The 17,540-nt window shown below is 39.7% G+C and overlaps 1 protein-coding gene across 7 annotated transcripts in view; it reads left to right on the forward strand.

The window, feature by feature from the left end:
• The window catches only part of FCHSD2 (FCH and double SH3 domains 2), a 222,723-nt gene that overhangs the window by 189,106 nt on the left and 16,077 nt on the right, over nt 1-17,540 (forward strand). For all 7 annotated transcript variants that reach the window (XM_074955029.1, XM_074955058.1, XM_074955048.1 and 4 more), the window contains one exon: nt 352-456. In XM_074955029.1, the coding sequence (XP_074811130.1) occupies nt 352-456 (105 nt within the window). The remainder of the gene's footprint in view (nt 1-351; nt 457-17,540) is intronic.

The following is a 17,540-nucleotide window of genomic DNA, read 5'->3' on the forward strand; positions in this document are numbered from 1 at the left end:
CACTGTAAAGTATGTGGGTTTTGATGGGATGGTCTTCAGGTGTAAAGATCATAATGAGAACAAGAGTGTGAACTGTCACTTGAATGTTAGATCATAGTTGTAACATCATGATGCTTTACTAGGATTTTGGGGCATTTTCAGAACACAGTTTTCCTAAGATATAATTTTACCCATAAAAGATTGAGCTTTTTAAATGGGGTTGCATCGGTCTGCAGAGTTTTTATCCTGCAATGTAGCACTACTCATCACCCTGACATCTGAATATGATTAGTACCGTGAATTGTCACAAATATTATCTTATAGACAGTGCATATGAATGTACCAAATGTATCTTTCTATTATTTTTGATAGGCACTTGAGGAGTTAGAATGCCATGGACCTGTGGTGTCTGAACAAAGCCGAGCAGAACTGGAACAGAAAATAGATGAAGCCAGAGAGAGTATCCGCAAAGCTGAGGTGAGAGAGAAATTATTCTGGCATGGTTTTTGCTTCCTTAGGCAGTGGCACGTATATTATAGCAGCTTAATTTGTGTGTGAAAATCCAGACTTCTAGCATCAAAGGAGCAGGGAACTTTAAATTAAAACATGGCATTTCTCTTTGATTTCATTCCACTAAAATCATGACATCAATTTAGTGCAAGGCTCAAGAGATTAGATGAGCAATAAAAAAAATAAAATAAAATCCTCCTGATGATATGGATGATTAAATTTACTATATTTTTTTTCCACTGTGCCCTGATCAAGAAGGCAGGAATGTCAGCCTCTGTCTTCTCTCAAGTTACATAGATGGTAAAACAACCTGAAATTTAAACTGTTTCATCAGACCTGAAGGAACTAATATCAGAAAATGTTAGTCATAAATCTGCCTTTAGGTTTGGGGCTCTTTGTAGCAGCTAACCATATATCCACTTGCACTGACTATGCAGGAGTATTTAGATAGATGGATGGAAGGAAAACAGCTTAAGTAATCTTTCTGGTATCTCTCTGCATTTTGTGCTCCCCAAAGATACTGTTGAAAAGATTATAGGGGGTTAGAGACCTGTTCCAGATTAATGAAGAGATTGTGAAGAAAGGAAATATAGTGCCTTCATTTTTAGCTAGGCAATATTATGTTGCTAAAAGTGAACTTGTATGGTCACTGATTCAAAAAACCCATTGGCAACAACAGAAACTGATCTGTTAGACTTTCATCTGAGTAGGCTGCATAATTAAAGCTGTAGAGCGAACATAATTATTTCATTTAAATGGCTTCTTATACTGCCAGGCAGTCAAGGTACCTGCTGTGATTAGGAATGTGACTATTTGGGATGTGAGGTAGGAGAAACTTGAGTAATAGGAGTTCCCTGTTTATGGTCTGATAAGCTTCCAAACTTACACAGAGCTCTTCTTCAGGTCTGGGAGTGTCACAGCTAAATACAAGATGGAACACATTGTTTAGCATGAATAGTTAACACATATTTCAAAGGACCTTTCAAGGTTATATGGTCCATTAACACCCCTCCAGTCAGAGGGAGGGAAGCATCTGGGCAGGGGAGGGGGTGTTAGTGGGGTATAGATTGTTATAATATCTATGGCTTCTGTGTAATAAAGCTTGTCTCTCTCACAGAAGGTGAGGTCCAATAAAAGATATTACCTCCCCCACCTTGTCTCTCAAGAGAAGGGCAGTTCTTCTGAAATACTTAAATACTAAAACAATTTTAGACTGAAATCACAAATTGACTAAGCCAAGGCACAGGAGGGATTACATACAATTGAAGGTAGAGATAAAAGGGCCAAGAGGCAGAAGATATATAGAAAAAAAGCCGTGGGGTGAGAAATGAACCTTGTAGTATACCATAGAGGAGAATGGTCTTGTCCCAGAATTGGAACTGTTGGCAGAGAAAGCTTGATTGTGCAGGAGCAGAAGCACAGCAGGGGGGAACTACATACCTAGCTATGAAGGTGACCCATAACGAGAATGAAGAGGAAAAAGAAAGTTGCAAGTTCCAGTTTTACTTCATCTCATGAGGAACAAGTGGAGAGTAACGTACACATGACACACTAAACACTAGAAAATAGAAGAATGAGTAGTGTGTGTACAATATTATTTTATATAAGATGTGATACACTGTATCTGCTACAAAGCTAACACTGGCAACCCCCATTTTTTCATGTTCTCTGTGTATATATATATATCTTTCTACTGTATTTTCTATTGCATGCATCTCATGAAGTGGGCTTTAGTCCACGAAAGCTTATGCTCAAATACATTTGTTAGTCTCTAAGGTGCCACGGGTGCTCCTCATTCTTTTTACTGAAAACTAAAGTATTTGCACTGTCTCCTCTGCTTCCTTAGCAGAGTCTGGTATTTTGTAGCTGAGACATTTCTCTGTCCTTCCCAGTGTGAGATCACATTCTATTGTACAAAAGAAGATGGTGAAAGTGCCAGGTCCTTGAGTCTAAGTATCCTTCAGTGGTTAGATGAGCTTCCCTAACTCTTTCTTGCTTCTCTTTTGATGAATGCTTTTTACTGTATACACCAAAGAAATTTAAAGTGCTCTCATAGATTTCTTGAATGGTGGGTATGTAAACTGCTTCATATGTTTGCGAACCTTACGTGTGGCCACAGAATTTACTTAGAGTTTAATGAAAAAGTTTACCTGAGCCCAAAGAATTGAGCCTTTAAACTTTTCAACTGAATTTTCCTCTTGGCCCTTCCCTTTTGTCATCTGCAGTCCTCAGCAATCACCTGTCCATGTCAGAAATCTTTAAAGGGGCACTGTCAGGTAGTTTTAGGCTCATAATTTGTTGGGTTTTTTTAAACCGCATCTTTGAAAAGACAAGCTGCAATAGAAAAATTTCCATGAACTTTAAGTTTTCAGTGGAAACATCTCTTGCAGCATTTGAAACCCAAACATTTGCAACGCTCTGCTAATTCAGGAGAACCAGCAAGTGAAACTGATAGAGGCAAACTGTAAACCAAAGAAGTTGAATCAGTTTCTGTAATTGCCCCAGTAAAGCAAAAAGTAAAACCAACATCATTAGGACTCTCAGATGTATGGGATTATGTGACATTCCATTTAGTTCAGTTCAGTCCAGTCCCAGTCCTCCCATACCAATTTCTCAAGCAGCGTACCTCCAGAGAACAAGTTGCTGCTGGCTTGTAGGTGGCAGGAGAAGGAGACCTCTCCTGTTATAGCTTTGTGCCCCATGCTTTTCTCTGTCCCTCCTCTCCTAGGAACAAAGAGGGGGTCTAAAGAGCTGGTAGGAGCCAACAGTAGATTTTAGATAGGGAAGGGCAGAGAAGGGAGCCATTCTGCTGGGCCCATGCATAATTCACAGGAAGAAGGAGAAGGGAGGACGGAGCAGAGTTGGGCCCAGGCAGCTGAGCTCTTTCTGGTCCCTCCTCTCCTTTTCCCCCTTTGTGAATTGTCAGGTCCTCCCCTTCCTCCCCCTTACCCTATCCAAAATTTTCTCTTAGCTTCTGGGTAGCTTTTCCTCCTTCTCTTTCATGATCCTTTGCAGGCAGGGGAGAGAGGAACAGATAGGCCTATAACAAGAGCAAAAGCAGCTTGGGATCAGGCTGGCCCCTGCAACAGCAGCTGCCACCCCTACCCCAAGATAGAGAGGAATCCTACAGGCATTTGTTTTGGGAGAGCCTTGCCTTAATAGAAAGGGAGAAAAGGGGACCCTGCATTGAGTGTACAGGAGGGTGACATGAATTAGTGTGGGGAGGGGAGAAGCATGAATATTATGGAGGGGCTGCTTTAATTTTTGGGGGGGGGGTAACCTGGGAAATGGCTCCTCCCTCCCTATATCTCCCTACCTCTGGGGCCCACAAGAAGGCCCAAGAGCATTCCCCTCCCCAGATCTCCAGCAGCCTGCTCCAACTCACCCTCAGCCTCAAATGACCAAAATGTGACAGCTGCATTTTGTTTCATGTTCACACGATACACTACAGATCTCACTGGTTTTTAAGGATCAAACTAGTTTTTAAACAATATGTTTTTGTTGTATGACTCAAACCCATTTTGCAGTCCATAACAGGCCAGTGTGACCCTTCCATCAACCTGTAACGCATTGCAAAAGCTGACTTATCGGATTCACCCAATGAAAAAAATCTATTAAAAACTGTTCTTTTTTTTTTATTTAAACCTATTCACATTTAACTCTTATTGAAGTAATTGGATCTTGAGGATGCTCAGCATATTGCACCATTGGGCCTTATGTGGGCAGCCCAAACCAGATCACTCTTATGCACTGAGATTCAGTATATTATCACCTTGCCAAATTGTATCCTTTCTTTTGCAAAACTGTAGGGAATGCTGGGGTATTTGTAAGTAGGACTAATATTTACTTTGCCACCTCCTGAAAACGTCTAATATCAGCATAGGGATTATAACAGGATAAGTCATATTTTAGATTCAAGTTATCAGTCAATGGACTTTGCTTGCTAATTAGACAAGAACGAGGTTGGTTGATGCTCTATTGTTCGTAGTCAGACTGGTCAGTGCTTAGAAGTGGGAAAAGTCCCACCCCTCCTAATTTAGTACAACAATCTCAGAGAGAGTAGTCAAGCTAAAAAGTGTATAAATTGCAGGAGAGACCAAATTAGCTACCTTCATAAAAATTTGGGATCCTTTCCTTACAGGAATAGATTAAAAACACCCTTCACTGTCTCCAAACTAGAGTGACAAGAATGTGGAGAATTGCAGCTTTCTCCCACAGTAAGATGTGGAGACTGGACCGAAAAATTTAGATTGGGGTTTATCACTGGTTTAAAAAAAAATACTTTAATGGAGTTTTTCCGCACTGGTGCAGGATATTTTTAGAAACTTGTTCAATTTATTTACTCATCCCTTTTCCCTGGGGCAGACTCCTGGATTAAGTCAGGGAAATCAGAACTCACCCCCAAAGGTTTAGTTAGAGTTTAGTTAGCGAATATACAGCAGCTCTTTTTAGTTACTGTAAAACACTTCCTTTGTTTGTTACTATGTTCCGCTTAAAGATGAACAAAGTTCTAATAACAATTTGAAAATCAGAACATGCCTGATGTGAGCATCCGCACCGAACAAGATGTTCTATCCACAATGGTTGATACTTAGGGCTTGGCTACATGGCAAGTTACTGCACTGCATGTCAGAGTGTGATTGCTGCCCAGGAATGTTCTGTGTGAACGCTGCTACACTACAGCAGAAGTCCCAGTGTGCAGCTGTGCATACTTCTACTTGAAAGTATAGTATGCTAAGCCTTGCTATGAGACTTCCGCTGTGCTGTAGCAGGGTCCATGTTTCATATTTTCATAGTGTTTAAGGCCGGAAGGGACCATTAAATCATTTACTCTGACCTCCTGTATTTATGTGGGACGTTACTGCTCCGCAACCTTGTGCATTGTAGATTCACGCCCTGGCTTGCTGTGTAAACAAGCCTTGAATCTTAAGGCGTAGATTCTGGGGAACTGTGTAAAAATCTATTGAAGGAATTCTCTCACAGGCAAGAAAAGTCTAAACCACTCTTTACTTAAGTGATGGTAAAAGCTTTCCCATTTGATTGTGACAAAGAAAACCACATATAAGGCAAAAGTGTTTTAGTTTGAATAGAAGAGAATGGAGATACGTGGCTGAAAAGGAGTATTTTTGTTTGTTTTGTTTTGTTTAAGTGCCTTTGAAATTCTGTTGCCCTATATTGTCACTTAGGAAAATAAGATGTTTATATTGCCTCTTTGCACTTATTCAACAAAGGGAGGAAAATATGCCAGAAACAACTGTATATTAAGTGCTCGTCTTTGACAACATGGAGGAAACTTTCTGGGCTTTTTATAGCTTTTAGTTCAGGCTGTGAAGGTAATCTGAAGGGGATCTGGTTGTCCTTAAAATACCTTTCCTTTTCTCCCTAGACTGCATCCCTTTACCTTAATTTTTCCTCTCCATTTGACATTACTACATCTACTGATCTGTACTGCAGAAACAAGTAAGAGGTGGTAAAATCTGAAGCTGTTCACTTGGATTCCCTATTCTTTTTTAATAAAATCATGTCTCCTGGACTCTTCTGCTAGATTGCTTGATTTATTTCTCCTTTCTCTCACTCTCCTCTCTGTCTCAGTCAGAATATAGAGCAGTGGTGAGCAACCTGCTGCCCATGGGCCGCATGCGGTCCGTCAGGGTAATCCACTGGCGGGCCGCCAGACAGTTTGTTTACATTTGCACGGCCACCCACAGCTCCCAGTGGCAGCGGTTCACCATTCCCAGCCAATGGGAGCTGCAGGAAGCAGTGGCCAGCACGTCCCTGCGACCCATGCCACTTCCTGCAGCTCCCATTGGCTGGGAACAGCAAACCGCAGCCACTGGAAGCTGCGGGCAGCCGTGCAAATGTAAACGAACTGTCTGGGGGCTGCAGGTTGCCCACTACTGATATAGAGCCTCTCAGATTGCCTTTTGTTAGGTATCACCAAATAATATAACTGGTTGTAAGGCTAAAGAAATTTCTATTGACCTGGAAGAGAGAATACCCATCTGTGCTGAGACACCTTTGCTCTGGTAGGAGAACAGCGACTCCATGGCAATTAATCCTATTTTCATTTACATTTTGCCTCATAATTAGAATATCTATAGCTGTCAAGAGACTGTTTGTACCAGATTAGATTTGATTAAGGCTCATTATGGTGCTGTTTTCTTCATTTGATTAGTTCAAGAGTTTAGTAGAGCCAAACACCACTTAAATCCATCTTTAATTGTAAATTGGGGACTACTATTCCCCTCCCCTTATTTTAGTTCATGGATATTTATTAAGGTCTGACTGGAACAATTCTGTTTTACTAGGTGTGCATCTGCTATTGAAACCCACACACCTCCTGGGTGTGGTGCTCTATTCCTTCTAGTGGCACCAAGACCGCTTAGACAGAGATTAATGAGTTTGCTCTACAGCTGGGGTTCTCAAACTGGAGGTCGGGACCCCTCAGGAGGTTGCAAGGTTATTACATGTGGAGTCACGAGCTGTCAGCCTCCACCCCAAAACCCCGCTTTGCTTCCAGCATTTATAATGGTGTTAAATATATTAAAAAGTGTTTTTAATTTATTAGGGGAGCCTCACTCAGAGGCTTGCTATGTGAAAGGGGTCATCCGTACAGAAGTTTGAGAACCACTGCTCTACAGCCTTAACTAATAATCGCCATGTGGCTTTTAGCTCATGCGGCTTTTAGCTCATGCTGTACAGGCTCATGCTTAGCTCCAGAGGCCACAGGTTCGACCCCGCCCGCCAACAACTGGGGTCTGTCGGCGTTACACTATCTCAGAATAAAATCTATTAATTATGTGCCACTTGTGATTTTACTGTATCTCAATTCATATATCTACATTTCAGTGATCAGACTGTTATTGTTTGCATGTTTTTGCTGCTGTATCTTTCCACCTTACTGCTGATTTAAGTGGTGGTGTTCTCAGCTCATAATAATTGTGAGAAAATCTAATTCCCGTTGCTTCTGCCAAAAGAATTAAGTGGAATAAGGAAATCAACAGAAAATTCAATTTGTGAAATATCACTTGCTTCTGTCGATGGTTTTGCTAAGTAACCTCACGCTCAGGAGAATAGTGTGAAGTAAACATATTGCCCTAAGTTACTTTGACATCTACAGTTCATGAGTTTTGAGTTGGCTTAGTGGGAAATAGTTTAAGTACAACTAGACAAATAAGAATTTTATTTCAAGGATGAGCTGGTCAAAAGTTACATCATGGTATTATGAAGTGGTATAAATAAATCTGCAGTACTTGATCAGCTCTCATCTTGGTCACAATATTGCAAAAAATCATTTACTGTGTTTGAGAATCAATGGCACCTTGCAGTGATAAACTTCAGTGATGATTTTTTTTCCAAGTAGGTGCTAAAAACAAGATGCTTATAGACTATGTAGACAGTGATTCCAAACCTTGGTAAATATTTAACACTATATCTTGTTGATACCCAAATTTAGAGACAGGTTTGCCAACTAGGGGAGGAGACCTTGAGGGATTTATGTGGCTCAGTGAGAATACAGTTAGATTGTTCATCAGTGGACATTCCGCAGCTGAAAGTTGATTTATTTCTGAAGATTAATTTTTTATTACAGGCGTGGCAGGATGTTTTCAAGTTGGTAGAAGATAGATGAGACTTAAAAGTTTAAAGATGCATGGAGAGAAAACTGTTAAATTGTTTGTCTGCTTTCTTACTATGTGCTTGAGTGCTAGCTACTCTTAAATCCACCTTAAAAACAAAATGTTCATTTATTCATGATTAAAATACTTTGTGAATTGATGTGCCAGGATGGATCTCGGTACTGCAAAACTTAAGCATCACTGTTCTAGGATCTCAAGACTACAGGGAATATCTCAGAATTTCCTGTGTTCTTGTAAGTGCATCTGGGATTAGTCTAGTCTAGTCTAAGAGAACTATTAAAATAGCTTTTTGTGTAATTCTCCTTTCCTGTAACACACATGAGAATTTTTGACTTTTGGAGGATCCTTTAGTGTAGTTCTTTCCTTCATCTTTGGAATATGGATCATGGTTTTCAGTGCACCCTTGCTTCTCAGATACATAGTTTTAATTTGGCAGTGTTCACTTTCAGTTTGTGGTGTTAAAAATACAGATTGTTTAAAGACCTTTTGTGCCTTTAGCATATAGATCTTCTCCAAACCCTCTTGAGCTGCTGGCTAACTTACTGTGAATTCCTGTTGAAGGAATGGTTTCAGAGTAACAGCCGTGTTAATCTGTATTCGCAAAAAGAAAAGGAGTACTTGTGGCACCTTAGAGACTAACCAATTTATTTGAGCATAAGCTTTCGTGAGCTACAGCTCACTTCATCGATGCATCCGATGAGGTGAGCTGTAGCTCACGAAAGCTTATGCTCAAATAAATTGGTTAGTCTCTAAGGTGCCACAAGTACTCCTTTTCTTTTTGTTGAAGGAATGGTATTTCCAGTTTTGTGTTCTCTACAAAGCCATCATTTTTTTGAAATGCTAAGTTGATTCACATTTCTTCATCTGATTTTGTTTTTTAATCTTAAAGTAGTATCCTTTAACTGTCTCCATTTTCTGTACAAATGTCTCAGATTGGCTATAGATGTGGAAATAATTCTGAGAACCCTCTGTGTTAAAAGTAAAGATAACATCAATAATTCAGAAGTTTTTTGACCTGTTTGCCACATTCAATTTCTTTCTAAATTGATAATTTTAGAAAAACAGCCTTTTCTTGCTTGACACCACAATTGAAATGTTACAGAAGACATGGTAGACGATAAGTTAAATCAATTGGTTATGATACCATTTGCAATAGGACTGTTCACTTTATAAATAGTCACAAATAAAACTTAAAAAGAGCATTCTTCGTTTGGAAAGATCCAGTTTTTCATTGTGTTTCCAATGTTGCTTCAAGATGTTAATCAGAGTTCTTATTTACATTGGAAACTGAAGCGAGTGTACCATACTTTTGCACCCATGTAGTCATTCATTTTTCAGTTGTTCAATTTTTAAAGCTTTCCTTTTGAAAAGCCCCGTTGCTTTTCATACTGTGGAAATCATTCTGTTGAGGAATGTCCAGAGAAACATCAGTTTAACTAATGGTTGTGCTGCATACACTTAAAAGTAACTAAGGCTGGCAGTGCACCAGAAGGGTTTTGGAACCTCTAACAAACTCTGTATATTTTTATAAATGACTGTCTAAAACAAGTGGTTGCACCAATAAAGGAAATAGTTTATATAAAATTTAGCATTTTGTAACTATATTAAGATATTGTTTTGATATTCCAATAAAATGCTAATGAACAGAAAGATTAAAGTTTTTCAAAAGATAACTTCAGAAAACACAGTACTTCGGGGACAGTATGGAAAATTCATAATATGGCTTGTACACCAGGCCTTCATGATCCCTGCAAAGCACACAATTGCAGGCCCTTCACTTCCCCCAAATTTAAGTGAGTAAGAAATGAAAAGGAGAAATCTGTGGCAGAGTTGGCGGGGGCAGGAGAGAAGTTTACTTTAATGGAGAGCCTTACAAAAAGAGACTTGTCTTTTCTTATTTGTTTGTATAGGGCTAGCACTGTGTGGCCTTGACCTACAATATTACGGCCTGCTACTAGAGTATTATGGAGATGCTGGCTGTGACTTCATACTTAAGGTTGAGTTCAATTTTGCTCTTAAAACAGGGATTCAACCTCTTTGTTTTGTATGAAAAATACAAAGTGTGTTCCACAAACTTGATTCATGACATCAGTAGAGGACAGAGTTAAAGTTGTTTGGGTGTCTTAACTGTGCATTCCTTACCTTAACGTCTTTAAGTTTCTTTTAAGTGTAACCTGAACTCTGAATGTCCTGGGTATATATGCTGGGTTTTGAGATAATTACATTACACCCCATAATGCTTTTTACTCTTACGTTACTGATATAGACTCTCAATCTTAACTTCATCTTAATGGGTTTTTTATGTCTGGGAGTAAATAATAAATATATTTGCTTAAAAATAAAAAATATTTGTAGTGTGACTAGATTCTCAGGATTAAAAAAGCCGGACCCTTCTCCTGTGGGAGCAGAGTTCAAAGAGGTACAGTTTTAGTAAGTGTCAGGGAAGTCTGCATATTAGAATTTGCAGCTGGGAAAGGAAAAGAGAAGGCTTTCCATTTGTCCTCCTTTTAAGAGAGCCCCTGGTTCTGACTCACAGGATGTCTTTTTTTGTTCGCTTGTTTTGTTTACACAATAACTTTTGTTTATGAATAATGGGCATCCGGCAATAAAATATGGCAGTTCAGTTCAATTAAACAGTGTGTGTTACAATTTTATAACAACGTTCCTTCAAGGTGCAATGACTTGGAGTTGCAGACACACCACAGGATGCTGCTAGTTATCCCCCTCTAGCCCACTAGGGACTCAGGTATTTTCAAAAGGGAAAAATAAGGCCCATAAGAGGGGCAAAATGTCATCTGGGAGGATAGTACGATTCAGAGAAGAAATTTTTTTTCCTTCTTGTTCTTTCCTCCTTTTGTCATAGCAAAAAATGAAGTGCAAAAAGCAAAATCTTTATTTTTCTCTTGCTTTTGTGATTTTACAGGGCTGAAACTTATTCACAGTTAATCAAACACTATAGTTGTAACAGATTTTTAGCACATACAGTAGGTCACCTTTTCTGGAATTCTGTAGTTGCTTTTTTTTTAATTCTTTCAAAAGAAACTATTTAAAGAGACTTGTCACTAAGGTGTTTTGGGGATGCAAATGAACACTTGGTTTCCTTCAGGCCCTTTTCTTGCATTATTTATTACCTACACATTGTTACATTACTGTTCAGAAATATATTATTTTGGCTGGTTATTCACAGGAAGCTGTGAAACTTATTGTTGCTGCTTTTCATTTCTTTAGTTTTGAAGCAGGAATTTATCCTCATTTTTTGCAAATTATAGATCCAGATACTCATCTTTAATTCACACAGGAGTAGTAAATACACAACAGGATTTCTTCTTCCATGCAATACAAACATGGGAAGCACATGAAATATAAATAAAACAATATTTTATCTTCAGTCTTATTTTTCTTAATTTTAACTTTATTTCTTTATTATATTTTCATAACTCCTCATCAGGAAGACGTAGATTGTACAAATGGGCATTGTGCAGACCACTATTTGTTAGCCAGCTTGAACAGTTTACGGCTTTTGAAACTGGCATAAAAACATTCTAATTCTGAGCTATTAAACAGTCCTTGTAAAAACACCCAAGTTCTGTACTGAGGCTTAATTAAAACTTTGAAATATGGGTAATGTCCAGGTTTCCGATGCTCATGTTTAGCATGCTGGGGTATTAAAGCTGAGGTGCCTCCCAAAGGTTGTTCAGGGTCATAGGAAATATGGATAACTACTTGGTAAACAAAAGATACTCCCAATACATGAGCAGCATGAGTGTCTGTCATAGAGGGTGCCATTTGGGGCCACTCACCCAGAGTGGAAGTATACCACATCCATCTCCTGGAGAGAGGATTCATAAGGGAAATGTTAAGGTACAGAATCAATGGTTACTCCATGACTAGAACTGTCTGGTTTCCTACAGGTAGCGGAAGTTTGAGAACTACTATATCACTATTTTAACAGTTGATCTTGATCTCCCCCTTAGGTAACAGCGGTTTAGTAGATGTGGTACTGTGTGCATATCAAGAAGTAAAACACTTCTCTTTACCTTTTCATATATTTCTTCTTACTCAGTTTTCAAATCAAATGTACTTACTGAAAAAGCTGTTCCTGTATGAGAAGGGGGAAAAAAGGCCATGTCTACACTGTGGCAACTATACCAGGTTAGCTATGGCAACGTAGTTACCTTGCCATAATCCCGTAGATTAGACACAGCCTCCAGCGACAGAAGAGTGTTCTCCATCAGTACTGGGTATATCTACACTAGAAACGCAACAGAGGTTCTTCCATCGCTGTAGGAAAGCCACCTCCCTCAGAGGCAGTAGCTCGGTCAATGGAAAAATTCTTCCATTGACCTAGCGGTGTCTACACGGGGGCTTATGTCCGCATAACTGCATCACACGTGGGGACACACATCTCAAGGAACCAAGGTGAGTGACTTCTTCTGTTGACCTAGCTACATTTACTCTGGGGATTAGATTGGCATAGCTATGGTGCTTAGGGGTGTGGATTTTTCACCACCCCACCCCCCAAGCGCTATAGCTATCTCAACCTAAATTTTACATGTAGAACAGGCCTAAGCTAAACTGATAAGTCACCTTTATACGGGTACGAACACGTCCACACTAGGTCTTGGGCCAATATAACTATATAGGTTAAAAAAAAAAAATCACACTTGTAACCAACATAGTCATACCAGTACAAGTTTCAAGTGTAAAGCAGGCCTAATCCTGCAAGTATTCTTTAGGTTTGTCTACGCTAGGGAAAGCAACAGACGTTTGTTTCCTGGAACAAAAGTTTGTGGAGTGTTCAGACATGCATAAATCTGTTGGGTAGCTTGAGTTAATTGATTGCCAATTAACTTGCATTAAAAACTCTAGTGTAGACTTAGCCTTTGTGGTATAGCCCTTAGGGCCAGTTTAGCCTTATTTTACAGGCTTTTTCTTCATCCTGTAAAACATTGGCTTAAGCACATTAGCATAAGCAAAGCTTAGGTCTGTGACCTTTAGCATAGATAAAGTGGCCTAATGTTCACCCTAGATTTTGGGGGACTGGGAGTAGTTTGCTTAAGAGAAAAGTTGGCATAAAATGAGACTAGGCAACTGTAGGGACACTGAACCTGTACTAAACTTTGGTATTTTCGGCTAGGATTGTTGGCAGATGTCTAATCACAAATTTGCTTCTGCAATATGGTAACGAGTAAATAGGGATTAATATGCTATCCTATTCGGTAAAGGCACCCCAATATTATGAGGGTGAGGAATTTGGATGTGGATGGTGGAGACTGGGTGTTTGTATGAATATTCGTGGTGATTTCCAGGCCCTATATAAGCAAGAACCCACATGAAGAAGGAGCTAGTCCTCCGCCTTTCAATATTTTAATGCTATAATTTATCACCTATCTTCAAACATTGGGGATCTGGACCATCGGACCCATTTGGCATGCCAGAGACGGGCTGGTCCTTTGTCCCTTCACCTTTTACCACCAGATCTCCAATAAAGGGGTGTGAGTATGTAAGTCTATGAGCATATGCTATGCAAGGAATAGCCTTTAAGATTTCTCTAATACTCTATTATTTGTAATTGCTTATGTGGTTTGGAGCTTTCTTGTCTCTATTAATTGTATTAATAAAGGAGGTTAAGATTGTGTTTTGCTCTGCATGTGAGTGCCCTTGCCATATACCCCGGGGTTCCCTACAAGATATTGAACTTGTCGATTTTGATTCTGGGCAAGAACCTTAGTACGCTCCTCTCATTAGCTGACTACCAATTGGCATTTATTATAGGATCAGGCTACGTTGGCGACAGTCATGGGACTCAAAGTGTGACTTGTGTTAGCTAATAGGTTTGTAAATACTGGCCTAGACCAGTGTTTCTCAAATGCGGCCACCATGGCCGCATATGGCCACCAGGGCCTTTTCTTGCAGCCACAGCCTCCTGGGCTGTGATGGGGGCAGGCGGAGGGAGAGGGTGGAGGAGGTGCAAAGCAGTGCCCTCTCTCCCAGGGCTGCCAGCAGCAGTTGGGCCCTGCCCCCCTCCGGAGACAGAAACACTGGGGGTGCAGGCAGCTGGTGAATTCCCCACTTTCCCCGCGGGTAGGGGAGGCAGGCTTTGGCCATGGGGCTTCGGGCTCCGTCCACACAGTGGCAGATTCTGATTCAGGCTTTGGCCCCAGACTTACCGTCTCTACCTCCCCCCCCCCCCCCCCATTGTCTCTAGCCCTGCTGCTTCCATGCCCAGCTCCACATCCAGGGCTTAATTTGTCCCAGGGGTTGCTGGGGCTGAGTAAGTCTACTGTGAAAAGTGATACAAGTCTTAGGGAAAAAAAGCTAGCAAGTCTTAGGGAAAAAAAGCACAATGGAAAAAGCAAAAGAAACAACAAAAAAGACAAAAACATGCGAAGCACCTTATTTGTGTTTCTATTCTGTTTATGTCCAGTAAAGAATAGAGACAACTGTAAATTATTTTTATTACCAAGTCTGAAAAAACCCTACATAAATAAATTACAATGATTTGGACATGTATATGTGCATATTTCTTTGTTTTTCCTAAAGTTAATGAAATATTTTAGGAAAAATTGTCAGCACGGCCACCAGCCAAAGTTGGTGGCCGCACTCTGAGGCCACCAAAAAATTTGTTGTGAGAACCCCTGGCCTAGACAGTCATAAAGACATAAGCATTTGTGGTTTACCATAGTCTGAGGCGTAGTATAAACCATAAATGTTTGTGGGGTACCTAGATTAATGTTTATAACTGTGTAGTTACCTCAAGTTAATTGAGAATAAGTTAAATTAAAACTGCAACAAAAATTATGGTCTAAACATATCTTGTGTCATTTTTCAGGGCATGGGAAAAGTCTTCATGTTGTAATATCGTATTAAAATGTGGTAGCATTTGGTACAACAACATTGCAATGCATTATGGTATGGTAAAGTTGCTCCAAAATTGTATGCATGTGAGAACCCATCTTAACTCAGCAACATAACGACTTGAAGAAGGGGTTTGTCTCATCTCACAAATTAAGAAAAATGGCAACACTGTGGGGTGTCATTAGAAATGTGTTTGGCTTGAGTAGCGCCAGGTAGTGAATGGGCAGCTCCAAATAGAAGAATGGATGAATTCCAAAGAATCCATTCTGATGGACTAGAACTCACCTTCCCCCAGTGTCTGTAGGGAACTGGGGTCAGGTGTGGTTAGAAAGTGTTGTAGTGTGTTAGTCTTAGACCTTGTTTACATGAGAAAGGTATACTGGTTTCTACATCAGTTTAGTTAAGCTGGTGCAGCCCTCTTGTACAAACACTCTGATTTCAGTTAATCTCTTATCTCAATTTAGCCTAATTTGGTAAGGAATCAATTTAAGATACATGGATGTAACCATCTTTGACTGAAATAAGAGTGTCCCCACAAGGGGATTTATTGTTTTAGTTAAATCAATAGTTCTTCTGTCTGCACCCAAGACTTTAGAATACTCAGATTTGCAGCATTGGGTGCAATCATAAAGAAACACACAGGTATGACATGTTCCTTAGAATTGCAAGATTCACCAGATCTGTCTGGGAGTCCTGGGAATTCCAGATTTACTCTCATTTTACTGTTGTTTATGCTATAGAACTTGTTAAATATTAACAAGAGTACAAGCAAGCGCTTCAGTGAGTGATTGGTCGGCATTTTAAGAGATGCTTAATGCTGTGGTAAATTGGAAGGACCCCATTTTACAACATAAAATAATAGATGCAGCTCCATCTTCAATTTGAGTGTGTCAGGGGAGCTCCTTTTCCCTTCCTCTTCTATTCAAATCAGTATTGTTTGAAGTTTAATAACATGGTGCATGTGGTGCATGTTAACATCTTTAATTTACTGTTTTCTCAGTAGTAAAGTTTGCATATGAGAACTATATCCACAGTATACATTAATCATTCAACTGATGGCTATCTGATAACGATCTTTAACTTTTTAAGCATGCTTAACTGAGAAATAGAAACTCTTCGTGGTTCAGTGGCTTTGGTCTTTTCCCATGGAAAATGTGTTCTGAACTCCTCCTGCCCCAGCCTCCAGTATCTGCATCTAACAGCATCTTGGCAGATTCTGCTGAACTTCAGAATTTCTTCCAGGTCCCCTGTTATATTTGTGTGCTGTTAAAAAATTACCTTTACTTTAAAGAGCGCTAAATGATAAGTAGTAGAGTATATACTTTTTGCTCCAATAGCTCCTTAAAACCCCATATCCCATGATAACTGCACTCATGTTTAAAGTAAGAATTTTTTTTAAATAGTCCTGTAATTTGAAACAGAATTATAGTTACCACTGTTGCTTCTTTTTGATCAGGGTAAGAATGTACACCCAGGCAACATAAAGTTCCATTCAGTTAGATTTCTAGCTGTTATAGCTACAGTTTCTCTTAGTAATGCTGCAGATTTTCTGATTTATCCTCTTTATTAAAAGTAGGATCATTGAGGATCCAGACCAACATCACGCTAAATCAAGATACATTATTCCAAATCCCCATAACATTGTTAATACTTACTAGGCCTATTATTTTACATCCAAGAATTATTACTATCTTGTAGAGTAAGCTAGTATTCTAACACAGAGTAATACAGATTCTTGGTACACTCAGCTGTGCTTCCACCACTGAAGAAGAAGGAACAATAGGTCAGCCTAGTTGGTTTATACCGTATAGAAGTAGCATTGCATATTGAGTCATTTAGGAGTTTTCCTGTCGGTGACACAACAATATTTTAGCTGGGTACACAGAATTACTTTAGAGAATCAGCAGTTAAACAGGGTGACTGTTTGTTTATTAAAGTGTACAATTCCCATTTCAAATTAGGCTAAACAGTGAACACTGAGCTGGAGAAAATGGATCGTTATCCAGAGAATTTTTAGTAAACTGAAGATTGAAACAAATCATTAGACCACTTTGGTTCGCCAACTCTTGTTCTCTGCTTCCCTTCCCATTATTACTGGTGATTTACCAACATATTGTATTTGAAATAGAAACTTTCTCCTTTCTGACTGGTTACCTCCTGATTCATTCAGTGTTATCAAAATGTATTGTCTGGAACCACAGTGGAAGAACCAGGCAAGAGAGAAAAGAGAGTGCTTTTTTCGGGCGCAACATGCTAAGAATTAACAATGCTGTGAAAGGAAATACAGGAAAAACTACAAGATAGTTAAATGGGTTTCCACTCCCACCTCTGTCACTGAACCACTCTGTAACCTTTTGTAAATCACATAATCTTTGTTTCACAGCTTCCCCAACTGTGAAATGCAAACAGGGTAGTCTGGTAGCTACAATACTGGACTGGAAGTCAGGTGACCTGTGTGACTGTTGGCAAGTCGCTTCATCTCTGTGCCTCAGTTTCCCTTCCTACCTTTTTACAGTGGGGCCCTGATCTCAGGTGGAACCGCTAGACCTCTGTAAA

The sequence above is a fragment of the Natator depressus genome, chromosome 1 (assembly GCF_965152275.1).
Source record: "Natator depressus isolate rNatDep1 chromosome 1, rNatDep2.hap1, whole genome shotgun sequence".
NCBI classification, from domain to species: Eukaryota; Metazoa; Chordata; order Testudines; family Cheloniidae; genus Natator; species Natator depressus.